The 15,823-nt window shown below is 34.0% G+C and overlaps 2 protein-coding genes across 5 annotated transcripts in view; one reads left to right on the forward strand and one right to left on the reverse strand.

Annotated features, from left to right (window-relative positions):
* The window catches only part of LOC105447832 (laminin subunit alpha-1), a 150,368-nt gene that overhangs the window by 87,265 nt on the left and 47,280 nt on the right, over window positions 1-15,823 (reverse strand). Inside the window, exons 4-6 of the mRNA XM_011686058.1 lie at window positions 14,449-14,679; window positions 9,185-9,421; window positions 8,511-8,672 (exon numbers count right to left, since the gene is read on the reverse strand). Of these exons, the coding sequence (XP_011684360.1) occupies window positions 8,511-8,672; window positions 9,185-9,421; window positions 14,449-14,679 (630 nt within the window). The remainder of the gene's footprint in view (window positions 1-8,510; window positions 8,673-9,184; window positions 9,422-14,448; window positions 14,680-15,823) is intronic.
* On the forward strand, window positions 291-8,056 carry LOC105447816. Of its 4 annotated transcripts, none has more exons than XM_011686023.1 (7): window positions 291-400; window positions 627-876; window positions 2,128-2,240; window positions 6,321-6,440; window positions 6,566-6,709; window positions 6,806-6,868; window positions 7,721-8,056. In XM_011686023.1, exons 1-7 carry the CDS (start codon window positions 343-345, stop codon window positions 7,900-7,902), a joined length of 930 nt encoding a protein of 309 aa, XP_011684325.1. In that variant the 5' UTR covers window positions 291-342; the 3' UTR covers window positions 7,903-8,056. The 4 variants fall into 4 exon arrangements, with proteins under 4 accessions (XP_011684325.1, XP_011684339.1, XP_011684349.1 ...); XM_011686037.1 differs by lacking the exons at window positions 627-876; window positions 2,128-2,240 and adding exons at window positions 5,245-5,494; window positions 5,911-6,023; XM_011686047.1 differs by lacking the exons at window positions 6,321-6,440; window positions 6,566-6,709; window positions 6,806-6,868; window positions 7,721-8,056 and adding exons at window positions 2,514-2,633; window positions 2,759-2,902; window positions 2,983-3,036; window positions 3,880-4,203.

The raw sequence follows: 15,823 nt of genomic DNA on the forward strand, positions 1-15,823 counted from the left end.
TCTTCAAAAATAATGCCATAATAATTATAACAAAAATTCTGTTACGACAAATATTTAACGCTTAATTGTGTTAAATAAAAAATTTAGATACTATAGATTTTTACAGATTGAGATATTTTTCAGTTGTCGTTATGTTGGTCAAACATTTATGAAAATAAATGTTTATATGGATTGTGTAACGTCTTTGTACATTCTTTCCTCTCTCCTATTTGTTTTTATATTTCTCACGTATGTCCTTTTCGTCCTCGTATCCCTTATTGGGGATAGCAGTATATACCTAAGTCCTAAGCAATGTAATGCGAGCACCACAGTCGATGAACTTGCGTGTGTTCGATCACAGGAATGATTCGAGTGTGCGTCTACGTAGCGTTCGTCGCCGCCGTTGTCACGGCTAATCCAGGTAAATCGCAAGGAAAAACCAATATCTCATTTTCTTATCGTTTGAGTCAGAATATTTTAACTGTTCTTAGAATATAACAATTCAATCTAAAATTAGCCAGACATCACACCGACGGATTAAAAACCGTACATAATTTATAATCTATGTGATTGAGGCGAAATCAATTCCACTCGTTTAAAACGTGTTCTTTTTTTAACAAACTTTTTCATTTTTCTTTTTCGTGAAGTTAACCAAACATGCCCGGGCCCATTGGCGTATTACAAGGACCTCGGTTGCAAGCCGATGTACACAAAACTGCCGAGAGGCCAGTACGGAGAGTGCCCGAGAAGATACAACTGTGAACATATGAGAACGAGATCTAAGAATCGGTGTTACATCAACGGTCACAGTTACTTGCCCGGCCAAACTCTTCAACAGGAAGACTCGAACGTTTGTGACAATTGCGTTTGCAAACGTGGATATGGTTCTGGTAGCATGTAAGTATAATTTCGGTATAAATGAATTGAATTATTTTAAAGTAAGTCAGATATATTAATTTTCATAATTAACAGAGTGGGTGAGTGTGTGTGCGTGTATATATACACACATATAATGCTACTCTCCAAAAGATACATGTAAAAGGTTTGCCGCTCTTCCGCTGATTAGTTTTTCTATTTTACTTATTTCATAAATCGTAACTGCCAACGCAGAAATTATGTATTTTGACAGCTGTCAAGCAAGGCTATTTCGTGTTATATGGACAAATTATATCAAGCTAAAACAGATGCTAAAGAAAATAACTAAAGCACTACGCAGTATGATTTTAATTTACTTTTTATATGTCATAAAGAGCTCAAGTTTGCAATTAGGGAAACAATTTACACTTTGCATAAACGATAAGTAGATTAATTCTTTATATCAATTGCTTCATCTAAATATTTTATAAGTATTAATATGCATATACACATAGTGTAAGCGAATAAACGGTGCGCGCTTTGCGATATTTTAATATATATAAAAGACTGCGTAAATTATTTATTTAACGTGATTCTGCTTCTCGGCAAAACCAATGATAATCCGGTCACAAAAAAGGAGAATAACCGACGCTACATTGACAAATTATTGACATATTATTTTTGTACTACATAAAATATAATTTCAAGTAATCAAAATGTGAAAATATGCTGCCAACTCCCCTTACTATAATGTATGATTTTATCCGAAGAATCTTTCATTTTCTACGAATAGCGCAGCATTGATGAATATTTAATACAATTGTTCGGTATATGTGTGTGTATGAGTACATTTTCTTTCGATATTATAAAAGATTCATATACGGCGTCACAATATTCAAATTATATCAAGGTTTCTCGTACTGGTGTAGTTTTCTGTTGACTATTCTGTCATGGTAACACGTGACAGATACGTGAACATATTGTAAGGAATTTGTTCGCATCAGCGTGAAATCTTCAGCGCGATTTGTCTTTATTTCTAATAGCTACTTAACGGATATCTGACAATCAAATAGTTGCACGTCACTTTATTTACTTCGGGAAATAATCTAAATTTCTCGTCTATGAATAATCGCGATTCACAAAGAAAAATCTAAAAAATGTATTTTGATAAAAAGTATTTATCATACAAAAAGATCAAATAATCATTGTATCGATTATAATTAAATTGAATAGATAATAAAAATCATTAAATTCTTTTAATTATAAAAAAACATCAACTTTTTTTTCATATAGTGCTGCATTTGAATGCTTCAATGTTAAGTGTGACATCAAGGAGATAAGAACTCATGATAATTGTTATATACGAAAAGACCCAGCAAAATGTTGCGAAGAAGTAGAAATTTGTCGTAAGTACATTCTTAATTGAAAATTATGCGTACATATATATTATTCACGTATATTCACGATACAATAGTCAATTATGTGTAAAAATTAAAAGTAAATTTTAAAAAGTATATAATTAACTTATATCAATTTATATTTTGTTATTATTAAAACTTGATTTAAACAGTTATTCAACAAGTCACACATATGCAATCACTTAGTATATTTAAATAAAACTGTGGCAAATATATTCGTAGAAACATGTGTATATAACCAACGCTTCTTATATGCTTTAGCTAAAAAATTAAGCGACAGAGCTATTTGTAATGTAAACGGTAATGTATATTTTGATGGACATATTTTCAACGTGGAGAACCACCCCGAATTAGATTGTGTCTGTCAGCCAGGTTACGAAGGTAATGATAATGTTAATTATTATCACGTAATAAATGTACATTGCTTTTTCAACTTATATGACTCTCAAAGTTCTCGATATACATAATATCTATTTCGATTACAACTGGCAATTTCATATTTTTAGGTAAAAACGTTCTGCCTTTTTGTGCCAGGAATAACCATTCCACCTGTTTTCATCCTGCATTCAGTCATACAAATTATTTTGGTCAAAAGTGTGCTCCAGTTTTTAATAGTGATGACACTAGATGTATCATATTTATGAATTGCCGTAAGTTTGCGAAAGCAATTTTGTGTATAATAATTCGTCTCCATGTCAATCCTGTAAACGTTTTTTGTTGAATTTTTTAGAGCTCCCTGATGATGATATCATTCCTAATCCTAACTACGAGATAAACATGAACGGTAGGTTTCATATTTACTTTTAAATGTAAATTTAATTTTGTAATATCATATTCGCGAGGTATTACGTCGATATGATAAAAAAAAGATTCCTATATCCGTTAAGAAATAACCACGTGGTATTGAAATGATGACGTTCGACTTGTTACATATCAATTTTTAACGGTAAAAAACCTTCTAGAACGTGAAAATTAGTTCCTTTATCAATCTATATTACATTGTTTCTACAGGATTGTATAGAATACTGTTTGTATTTCTCATATGTGCTTCTCGATATGCAATTATGTTCAATTTCTCAATCATGTTAATATGTTGAAAATTAGAGTATTTCATAATACATGTTGAATAAGCAATAAAATTAATATTGGTAATTTAGCACATGTAGCTGAAGAAACTGACTTCTTATCTTGTTAAATTGTTTAAATTTATTCATACGTTTTTTCCTTTAATTTTACGGATCGCGATATTTAAAGAAAAAAAATGTATTACTTTGCGACAAATTGATTCGGTAATCATATGAATATAGTGTGAGGTATATAAAATGAGGTATTGACACGTATTCAAACGGTCAAGCGATACTAATTACACAACCGTGAATCGCGTCAAATAGAAGATAATTGCGACAAATATTGCATGTGGATAACAAGCACTGCGTAAAATCAATTTCTGTAGCACGTTAATATTACGACCCTATAAAATGACAACTAATTACAAAATATAACTCACTTTATTGCGCCTAATTTACTAAATACAGAAAAATGTTTTAGTATAGAACAACAGACGCGCTATTAATATTGTCATATTCCATGAAAATATGATGATTCATTTGGTATTCTTCTTTTTCAGCTACATGCAAATACGGTACTCTAAGACTGCGATATGGCGACAGACTGAGGACAAAACAATGTATGGATTGCATATGCGATACACCACCTGTGTTGAGTTGTAATTTTGCATCAAAGAATTGTGATTATCAAATTCCTACTTATGTCCACAACGAGACTAATTATAATGAAGATAGAATATGATCGAATATGATAAGTAAATACTTTTAATTGCATATATTGTAATATGTATATAATTACTTGATTCAAAACCATATTAGACTTTACTTGCAAATTTGTAAAGACATTCAGTTATAATAAAAATTAATATTTGCAAGAATAGAAATCACTTATTAATTATTAATATCCAATTAATGTCATTCATAATAAGATACTTTTTACCAAAAAAAGCTGTACAGCGATACAAATTCTAAGTTCTAAATGTATCGTCTTCGTATCATTAAAAACGTATGAGATTACTAACGTATAAAAATTGTCCAGCTATCAATTTATTAAATTTTCGTCGTGAATTAACTGACAACGCTTTTTGCGCGAGATTTATAGGCAACAATATGCAAAAGAATAATCTATTGATAAGATCTCGTAAAATATTGACTTCTTATTGCGAGTTCACGAAATTTCGAAAAACGACTTTCATTACGTATCACTCTTAAACTAATTAAATTAATAAACAATTCTGAATAGGATTGCTTACAAACCGTCGCACGTCAGTGTAATTGAGACACTGAAGATAATTAATTCTTCATAAATGCCATAATAATTATAACAAAAATTCTGTTGCGACAAATATTTAACGCTCAATTGTACGAAATAAAATGTTTAGACTATGCTATAGATTTTTACAGATAGAAATATCTCTCAGCTGTCGTTATGTTGGTCAAACATTTATAAAAATAAATGTTTATGTGGATTGTATGACGTCTTTCTACATTCTTTAGTTATAACTCCTCTCTCCTATTTGTTTTTATACTTCGCACATATGTCCTTCTGGCCCTCGCATCTTTTATTGGGGGTAACAATATATAAGTAATGTAACACGAACACCACAGTCGATGAACTTGTGCGCGATTGATCACAAGAATGATTCGAGTGTGCGTCTACGTAGCGTTCGTCGCCGCCGTTGTCACGGCTAGTCCAGGTAAATCGCAAGGGAAAACCAATATCTCATTTTTTTGTCGTTTGAGTCATAATATTTTAACTGTTCTTAAAATATAACAATTCAATCTAAAATTAACCAGATATCACACTGATGAATTTAAAACCGTATATAATTTATAATCTATGTGATTAAGGCGGAATCAATTCTAGTCGTTTAAAACATGTCCTTTTTTTACAAACTTTTTTTAATTTTTTCTTTTTCATGAAGTTAACCAAACATGCCCGGGTCCATTGGCGTATTACAATGACCTCGGTTGCAAGCCGGTGTACGCAAAACTGCCGAGTGGCCAGTACGCACAGTGCCCGAAAAGATACAATTGTGAACATATGAGAAGGAGATCTAAGAATCAGTGTTACATCAACGGTCACAGTTACTTGCCCGGCCAAACCCTTCGACAGGAAGATTCGAACGTTTGCGACAATTGCGTTTGCAAACGTGGACGGAATCATGATAGCATGTAAGCATGACTATCATGATGGTATAAATAAATTGAATAATTTTAACGTAAATTAGATATATTAATTTTCATAATTAACAGAGTATATATATAATAGCTGCTCTCCAAAAGATACATTTAAGATACATTTGTTTGCCGCTCTTTTGTTGATTGGTTCTTTTGTTGTACTTATTTTATATATATATTGTAACTGCACCAGCATGGAGATCGTGTATTTTGACAGCTGTGAAGCAAGGCTATCCCGTGTTATGGACAAATTTTTATGGACAAGCTAAAATAGATGTTAAAAAAAATATATAAAATGCATATAAAAAAATCAAATGTTCGTTGTATCAATTAGAGTTAAATCGAATAGATAATATAAAAATCATTATTTTCTTTTAATTATAAAAAACTGCAACTTTTTTTTCATCTAGTGCTGCGTTTGAATGCACCACCGTTCAGTGTAACATGAAAGAGATTAGAGCTAATAATAATTGTTATACACGAAGAAACCCAACAAAATGTTGCGAAGAAGTAGAAATTTGTCGTAAGTACATTCTTAATTGAAAATTATACGTATATATTATTCATGTATATTTCATGACACTTCAATCAATCACTAACAATCAATTATTATGTACAAAAATCAAAAATAAATTTTAAAAATTATATAATTAATTTATACTTAATTTATACCAACTTATATTTTGTTATTATTAAAATTTGATTTAAACAGTTGTTCAACAAGTCGCGCATATGCAACCGCTTAGTATATTTAAATAAACGGTGGCAGGTATATTCGTAGAAACAAGTGTATATAACCAATGCTCCTTATATGTTTTAGCTAAAAAACTAAGCGACAGAGCTATTTGTAATGTAAACGGTGATATATATTTTGATGGTCATATTTTCGACGTAGAGAACCACCCCGAGTTAGATTGTGTCTGCCAGCCAGGTTACGAAGGTAATGATAATGTTAATTATTATCACGTAATAAATGTATATTGCTTTTTTAACTTATATGACTCTCAAAGTTCTCGATATATGTAATACCTATTTCGATTACAACTGGCAATTTCATATTTTTAGGTAAAAATGTCCTGCCTTTTTGTGCCAGGAATAACCATTCCACCTGTTTTCATCCTGCATTCAGTCATATAAATTATTTTGGTAAAAAATGTGCTCCAGTTTTCTATAGTGATGACACTAATTGTATCATATTTATGAATTGCCGTAAGTTTGCGAAAACGATTTTATGTGCAACGATTGTATACTGCATACATTTCGTCGCCGTGTCAATCCTGTAAATGTTTTTATTGAATTTTTCAGAGCTCCCTGATGATGATGTTATTTCTAGTGCTAACGACTATATTAAGCGGTTAAATATAAGTGGTAAGATTTATATTTATTTTTAAATGTAAATTTAATTTTGTAGTATCATATTCGCGAGGTATTACGTCGATATAATAAAAAAAAAAGATTCCTATATTCATTAAGAAATATCCGCATAGTATTGAAATGATACGTTCGACTTGTTACATATAAATTTTTAACAATAACCCTTCTAGAACGTGAGCATTAGTTCCTTTATCAATCTATATTATATCTACATTGTTTCTACAGAATTGTATAGAATTCTAGCTGTTTGTACTTCTCATATGTGCTTCTCGATATGCAATTATATTCAATTTCTCAATCATATTAATATGTTGAAAATTAGAGTATTTTATAATACATGTTGAATGAACAAAATTAATGCTAATAATTTAACACATGTGATTGGAAAAATTAACTTCTTATCTTGTTAAATTGTTTGAATTTATTCGTACATTTTTCTCTTTAATTTTACGGATCGCGATGTTTAAAGAAAAAAATTTATTACTTCGCAAAAAATTAATTCGGTAATCATATGAATATAGTGTGAGGTATGTAAAATGATGTATTAGCACGCACTTGAACGGTCAAGCAATACTAATTACATAATCGTACTGTGAATCGCGTCAAGTAGGTAGTAATTTCGACAAACATTGCATGTGGATAACGAGCACTGTGTAAAATTAATTTCTGTAGCATGTTAATATTATAATTTCAAAAAATGATAACTAATTGCAAAATATAACTTAATTCATTGCACCCAATTTACTAAATACAAAAAAGTATTTTCGTATAGAACAACTGACACGCTATTAATATTGTCATATTCTATAAAAATATGATGATTCATTTGGTATTCTTCTTTTTCAGATACGTGCAAATACGGTACTCTGAAATTGCAATATGGCGATAGACTGAAAACAACGCATTGTATGGAATGCATATGCGATACACCACCTGTGTTGAGTTGCGATCTTGCAACAGACGAGTGTGATTATAAACCTCGTTTTGTTAACTCTTATGAGTATAATTATGATAAGGATGACTTTTAGGGATAAAGTTTATAATCGATTAGTAATTACTTTTATTGCATATATTGTAATATTCATATATGGTGTGGTTATTACTTGATTCAAAACGATATTAGACTTTATTTGCATATTTGTAAATATATTCAATTATAATAAAAATTAATATTTGCAAGAATAGAATTAATTTATTAATTATTAATATTCATTCATAATAAGATACTTATGTCATTCATAATAAGATACTTTTTACTAAAAAAGCCATGCAGCGATACAAATTCTAAGTTGTAACTCTAAATGCATCGTCTTCGTATCATTAAAAATGTACGAAATTACGTCCAATGAAAGTTGGCAATAAGTACGTATCAACAAAAAAATATCGAGATAATTTTCGAAAAATTTCGACAAAACGCGGGACATTCTAACAGAGACTCAAAGCAATGATTCAAGACGAAAGGGATAATTTGTTTCAACACAATAATAGTTACGTAATTTAAACCGAGACACGACCGTGTCTCATGTTCAGAGTTCACGAAGAAATTTTAATTCGCATAAATCTATTTTTTAATATATAACTATATACAGCATTAAATATCCTAGAATATTACGATTAAATTATAAAAAGTTCTTACCTTTCCGATACGCGTGTAGGAATCGTCGGGAGTACAGGAGCCTGTACTGCCACGTATGTTGCAGTCGCAGGGCAGGCAAGGTTCTGACGCATCAGGTGCAACGCCGTTTGGCCTGTAGTAGCCGACCTCACATTTTTCGCAGTTAATACCGGCCGTGTGTTCCTACAATTTTGCAAATATTATCGTCGCGAATGATATCTCGCGAAATGTACTCGTAACACCTTATTTCTTATCAAATTTTATTTGTATCCTATTACTTATCATTCTCATTATTAAGTATCAATATCAATTTATAAATATTTATGTCAATTTTATGTTACGATATTATTATGTTTATTAACCGCACAAGTAAAAGTTATCTAATTACAATATTAAGTAAAAATTAATTTCTAAAAAGAAATGAAGAATTAGATGTGTCGTCTGGATAATTTTCTATTAGATAATTTTCAAGGCGCACATTGCGCGTGTAAGTGTACGGAAAATACTTAACTTTAAAAGATCAACATCAGGATTGCTACTCAATTATTAATCCGTAATTAATTCTCGTAACTAGAGAGTGACTCATATACCAGGGAGCGTGCGTTTACACACTTCAGAACGCATTTAATTGCGATTAAGATGGATAAACCCCAATTAAACGCGTTCGCGTTACGTTTAACTTCTTATCATCTCACCGAGCAATTGACGCACACGCCGCCGCCTCGGTATTTCCCACGGATATCCATGGACATTCTCCTCTCGGCCACTTCCTGGTTGTATATGCAGGACGTTGCATGGCCGTTGCAGTTGCACTTCTCGCAGTGAAAGCCCTTGCCAGCTGTGCCGGGCTTCCACGGGATCTGATTGTACATCGGGCAGCATTTTTCGCATCTTTCGCCGCACGTGTGGCGCTCGCATTCGCATTCCTGATGCTGAGGGATAAGAAATGCGCTTATCAGATGCCGCGAAATATCCGTGTTCTTAAGTTACGCTTATCTATTAAGTCATATGGCGAGAATACGCGCGATCGATTGCGGATACGTTGCAGATAGGCTGCGGAAGCGTTTGCGAGTTACGCTGCGATATCTCTGCGTAATTTTGCTCATTCTCGAACAACTGTTTGTGGAAGCTTGCTTATCGCAGTGTTGATTCGGGATTTACCATCGTACTGTTTCCTTGATTTGTCAAATTATAATAACGTTTATAATAGCTAGTCATCAAGAAGAATTAATAAAATTATTGCAGGCAATCTAATTACTGTTGAGAATTCTTATTAATCTAATTTTTATTAGCTGCATTAATTTTTTCCCTTCATCACTTGATATGTTTTTATGAGGCATGTAAGTCGTAAAACTATCGCTTTGGGGCACAAAATTAAATGATTGATTTGTTAATTAGTCATATAAATCAGCGTATTCAGTGATATATTACCAGCCATCCGGATGTTACCGCATTGCGGAGTCATAAAGACGGGATTTCATAGACACAATTGTCTATCCGGATGTGCAAATAATCGCATATGCATATAATCGCGGATAACTATATCGCCGGGTATAAAGTGAAGTTCGCATTGTACTAGACGTTATATATTCAATTTACGAGTTCCTCTTTGCCGTTCGAAAAGGATTCAGCGATTGTCATAAATATCGCGAAACTAGCGTCGTTTGCGACCCGCAAATCGCCCAATCACGATAGAAACGATTACAGTTCAAATATCTAAGTATGCTCGATCGTAAATTTTGAATTCTCGACAAGCAGAAACAACTACATTCTTTCCTCGTAATATCGAAAATGATGATACGTATATATAATTGCATCTAAGTATAATGAGATTAGAACAAAAACAACTACAAGAACTTTGTAATTAATTGCGATATCGTGAAACCTCACAATAATAAAATCAATTATCATCTCAGATAAATGACGGCTATTAATATCACCTCGCTTTCTCTGTCAGAGTTATTTTGATTCGACTCTGCAATTATCAAAGCGCACATTGAATTGGGCCGAAGAAATCGTGCGAGGAGTTAGCGACCGAAAATAAATTGCGGCGGGATTAATGAGCCCCGATTTCACCGAAATATCGCATCGCGCGCCCGACAAACGTGAACGAGCACGCGGAAGAGCGAAAAGGTTAACACGCCGCGTGTGGTCTTATCATTGGCGTGACAAACGAACGGGCTACTCTGGTCAATTGCAATATCTCCCCCGTTAACACATGCTTGGTATTATTTACTGCCGATGATAATGGCCATCCCCGTCTGCGATCGGCAATCAAGCCCCGGTTTCTGCAATTACTCACCGCCATCGCGGCGGCGTTTAACGAACCTGAATTACATTTCATCGAAAGCCATAATGTTCTGGAGCCCGTTATTCTCGAATCGAGATAGCCCAGCCTTCGAAAAATGAAAACCTGCGATTCAACGCGGTGCCTCAGAATGGTTGACCTTAATTTTTATGACCGATTCTTTGACTAATTCGTCGCTCCGAGCAATTTCTCTCTCTCTCTCTCTCTCTCTCTCTCTCTCTCTCTCTCTCTCTCTCTTATTAAAGAAAAGAAAAATATAGTAATTTCAGGATCGATAATTTTCGGGTTGTAGAGTGGAAATATAAATATTAAACTCACCAAAATTGATAACTTAAACATTGATTAATCGAGAATCGAGATATTTATGTATTTGTTTATGAATCATAAATTATATGTTGTATAAAAATTAGGTAACCGATTAAATCTTACATGGAAATTGCTTCTTTAACTCAATCGAATTCATCAAAGAAAATACATCTTGACAGTGGAAGAAAGATATTAATGATGTAATAATGTGAATGACTGCATAAAAGACTCATTTTTTTTTAATCAATACTTTTTTCCAGTAAACAAAATTTTTAATGGAACTGGCAGATTTATATAAATGAGCCACAAAATAATTTAAAATATCTAAAAGTTTCCACCAAAAAAACATAAAAATTTTCTACAAGAAAATAAGAATTAATATTTTTCTAATGTAAAAATGAAACATATATATTTCCTATTAAAATTTAATTCAAGAGATTTTTAAATAAAGTTAAAAAAGTGCCCATCAAATAATCCATTATTCGATCTTGCTTGATTAAAATTAGTTTTAAAAATTTGTTAATTAACGTTAATTGACTGAAATGCACTTGAATGATATGATAAGGCGACGAAAGAAATGTCAATTGCGAAAGTGACCGTAACATTGTTTGAATATGAAATTGATAGTGGCACAATAACTCCAGTGTTCTCGTCCACAGCGACAAACAGGCGAGAAATCAACGTCTCCTATACTCTCAATCATCTCGCGCGCGTCTCTTTTTTTTCTTTCTCGCTGTATCTGCCAATGCACTTTCCTCGGTACTCAGTAATGCCCACCTCGATTCGTAACAACGAACGCTGAATGAGCGTATACTCGACTCGTATCGGATAAATGAACGTATCGTGAAAATTGCGCGAGCAAAATACAACGGAAAGGTCAATGCCCACTCTACGGCGACGCAGTGATTCCGATGCGTCGAAACGTGGCGTTGCATCATGAATGACACAATGAATGCTCTATCGCATTACGCGTCCGCGATTTCGCGAAACGCTTGCCCAATTCCCGGAACGTTGAGCACATTGGCAACGATACAAAAGCAAGTCGTATAACGTTCAATGCAATATCGTTTGTCATATTTTGCACAGATTTCTAATAAATCAAATTTTTCATAGAAGCCAAAAAATTTTACACAAACTATCCACACACACCCTTATCTTCCTATCATTTATTCTAATTTTAATTAAAGACTACTTAAATAACGTTCTCTAATAATAAAAAAATTTAATTTTTCTAAATTTATAATACTATTGCAAAAAAAGATTATATTTAACAAATAACTTGAATAATAAAATTAATTTCTTGTGTAAAACTTCATTTCTTTAAATAGAAATATCTTTTAATCAGTTGGCTCACAAGTAATATATCTTGATAACAATTCGATAGCGAAACGTGAGAAAGTGGATGTTGCTTTAGGAGCGCCGTCTAGAGAAATTTTGAACTTCGTCTACACAGAATAAGGCAATCGTAAAATCGTGAGGAAAGATCTCGCAATTCCAAGCGACAGCGTTGTTAGGAGACATGGTAAACTATTATTGTCTGTTGAAGTCGGCTGCATGAAGCACTCGGCAAATGCCCGTTCTCGGATTATAACATACAACAAGATTCGTGTTTCTGCAGCTGCGAGAAAGAGAGAGAGAGAGACAGAGACAGAGAGACATAGAGAGAATAGACCTCAGCTTCGCGAGGAAATATGCCACGGACGAGAGTAATTAATCACTAGCGACTATTGTCTTCCCGCTTGCGTATTGTGCCGCTTGAGAAACTGCAGCATCGTGTACGCAATTAAACGTGATTCATCCCCTGGGATAGAACACAACGTTTGCATTTTCATTCCGTCTCATGACTGCTGTAAATTTACTCCACGTTACTTGCTCGCTATTGACCCGCATTCTCTTTCGCGCTAAATGTAGTATATTCTCGTTTTACGTTCGCATCAACTGCGTTTATGGTTCTAAAACGCTATAATTTATCTGTATAAAAATAACATTAATTAAATATACATATTAGAAAATTTGTAACAAAATATTTGAAATAAATTATGCTGCCCAAGTTACTTGGTTTTAACGAATAGATAGAATTCTGAAAAAAATAGTAATAACCTCTATTAAGATGAATCTCTCACTATCGTAAATTAAGTTCGGACCTAGCCTAAAATTTAATCCTATTATATATATATATTTTTGCTAATTAATTACCTAATAAATAGGAGGTAATTCCTAGACAAGTCGCATTCGACTGTGCTGAAGTGACTGTAAAAAGCTTTAACCTTCAAAGCTAGAGCAACCATTGTCTTTTCCGAAACGGCTGGAGGAAACAAAATTTCGCAGCCTTTTCAGCAATATCGAATGAGATTTGTAGAAATTACCTTCTGTTAGTCGCCAATTAATCGCGTAAATCCCGATTTTTCACGGTGCCGTGTGTTTCGAAAAAAAACATTTTTACGTTATTTTCCGTTAAAGGGCTGAAGCAACAAATTATAAACAAAATAGCACTGAATTTTTTACTAGGTCCGAACTTTATTTGTGATGGGGTCCAGCTTAATAGGGGTATAGTATTACCAATAAAACTGCAATAGCGAGATTGAATATAAATATTAATTTTAATGATGTATAACCCATAAATAATCTATAAGTAACCTGTAAAACAATCAAGTAGTAAGTGGAAAGAAATGGATCATCCTTTGTTACGTGAATGAACCATTCTCACGGTTCTAATCATGATTCATCGTTCCACCTTCAATCCCGAGATTCCCGCAACTTCCCAACACGTACCTTAGAGAAACCGCAACATTGATAGTGGCTAAAAAAAACTAATGGCGCCTTCGAAAGCACCCGCTCTGCGCGGATCGCGGCGGGACCTTAATTCCTAGCGGTTTCTGCGGGCTTTGTAGCAGGCAACGATTCGAGAAGGAGGGACCTCGCCATTAGCGGCGTCGGCGGACAAAGACCTGACAAGTTTATGGCACTTCCGATGGATTTATTTTCGAAGCAGCTGAATCCGAGTGTCCTCTTTCGAGAGCGCGACCAATTTCAGCGCCACGGAAATTGTAGCATTATATATTTTCCACGAATTTTCACGAGACAAATTCCGCATTTTGAAATCAAGTACGCGAAAAAACTATATGAAGTGTTTTGACGAAAGAACAACGTTAGAGACGTGTTAGAAAATTTTTTATATTAATGTAGCTATTCAATTATGTTTCAATATAAATTAATTGAATAATAAGATACACCTATTTTTAAAACGCGCATAAGTTTAAAAATATATACGCGCTATCATCGATAATGTATATACGTTACAATATTTATTATTCCATAACTATGTTGCCGGAACAATTTACTTACCCCGTGTTGAACGCTGTACCGACATCGGGCTGCATGTCCGGAGCACAGGCAACGTCCTCCGATATTGATTTCCTTTATTGAATAGAAGGCACGTCTCTTGTCGGCGAAAGGCTCGCCGTTACGTCGGAGACCCTGAAGACGGAGCCGCACAAATCTGGCCTGGGTGAATTTCTGCAGAGTCGCGCTGTGGTTCAGAGCCCCGGGTCGACCGTTCACCAAGTGAGTGTGGACCTTTCAAGTAAACAAATAAAATTCTTATTAATCTCTCCCACCGAGTAAATTATAACATATTATCATATATGTACAACTGATTGCAATAATAAAAAAAATATACAGTTCAAGAAAATATATTAATTTACAATTTGTATTGGAAAAATGCGGTCCTAAATATTTCTAGTACAAGAAAATATAATTTTATTGCAAATAGTATTAGAAAACTTTAATAAGAAAAATAATATTTAATTTAAGTGTAAAATAATTGTTTAATTGATTTCAACAGCGAGAATGAAGGAATGCAAATAAAATCAGATGTAGACAGATGCAATGTCTGTACTCCTATGAACTGTCGATCAGCGATGGTCAATTAGCGTCGGCGGCCGAAGCTATTAAATTCCAGAGACATGGGCAAAGAAGTAAATCATCCGCGAATGGCGCCGCGTGCTAAGAACGGAACGGCGAGTTCCATAAATGGAGGGCACGCGGTACCTAATAAGGAACAATCGCTTATATTTAGGATACCTCGCGATCTTTCTCTGATTGCTGAACTTTGTAATTCTTTGCACGTGCTTTCAATAAATCAACAAAGTTATCTATGTACGTATCGCGCGATCATTTGCAGCACTTGTGCATAATAACCTAACGTGCTTCCACTCTCTTTCACTTTCATCCCTCGTTTCTTATCTTTTTCTATTTTTACGATCACGAGATTCTGCTTCTTGCAGGAAAGCTGCAATACCGCACAAGTGTCTGATTCGCGGTATTTCCAAAGTAATATTTACTTAGTGGAAAAATCATCGAAGGGGGTTAAACGACGAGCAGATAACCGGCTGATGTCACCTGGCCTCGAATTCTCGGTAGCTCGGCGGATAATTAAAGTTCGTGCCTCGGCTGCACGAGTGTACGCGCGATCGGTTTCGTGCGAGCGGAATCGCGATGAGGGAAGAAATGAAAGAGAGAGAGAGAAAACATGGAGAGAGAATCGATAATACAAAAACGACGATCCCTACATTCTGACCATGTACGGCGCTACCTGGCCGTATAAGGGAGTATCGCGTACGCACCTTCCATAGGGAGAGGAGAAGCTTGGCAGTTTTACGCTTCTACACGCGAGCCAGACACGCGGGGAAGAGGAAAGAATAAGCGCCCCTCCCCCCCC

The sequence above is a fragment of the Wasmannia auropunctata genome, unplaced genomic scaffold (assembly GCF_000956235.1).
Source record: "Wasmannia auropunctata unplaced genomic scaffold, wasmannia.A_1.0 LD336116.1, whole genome shotgun sequence".
Classification (NCBI taxonomy): Eukaryota; Metazoa; Arthropoda; class Insecta; order Hymenoptera; family Formicidae; genus Wasmannia; species Wasmannia auropunctata.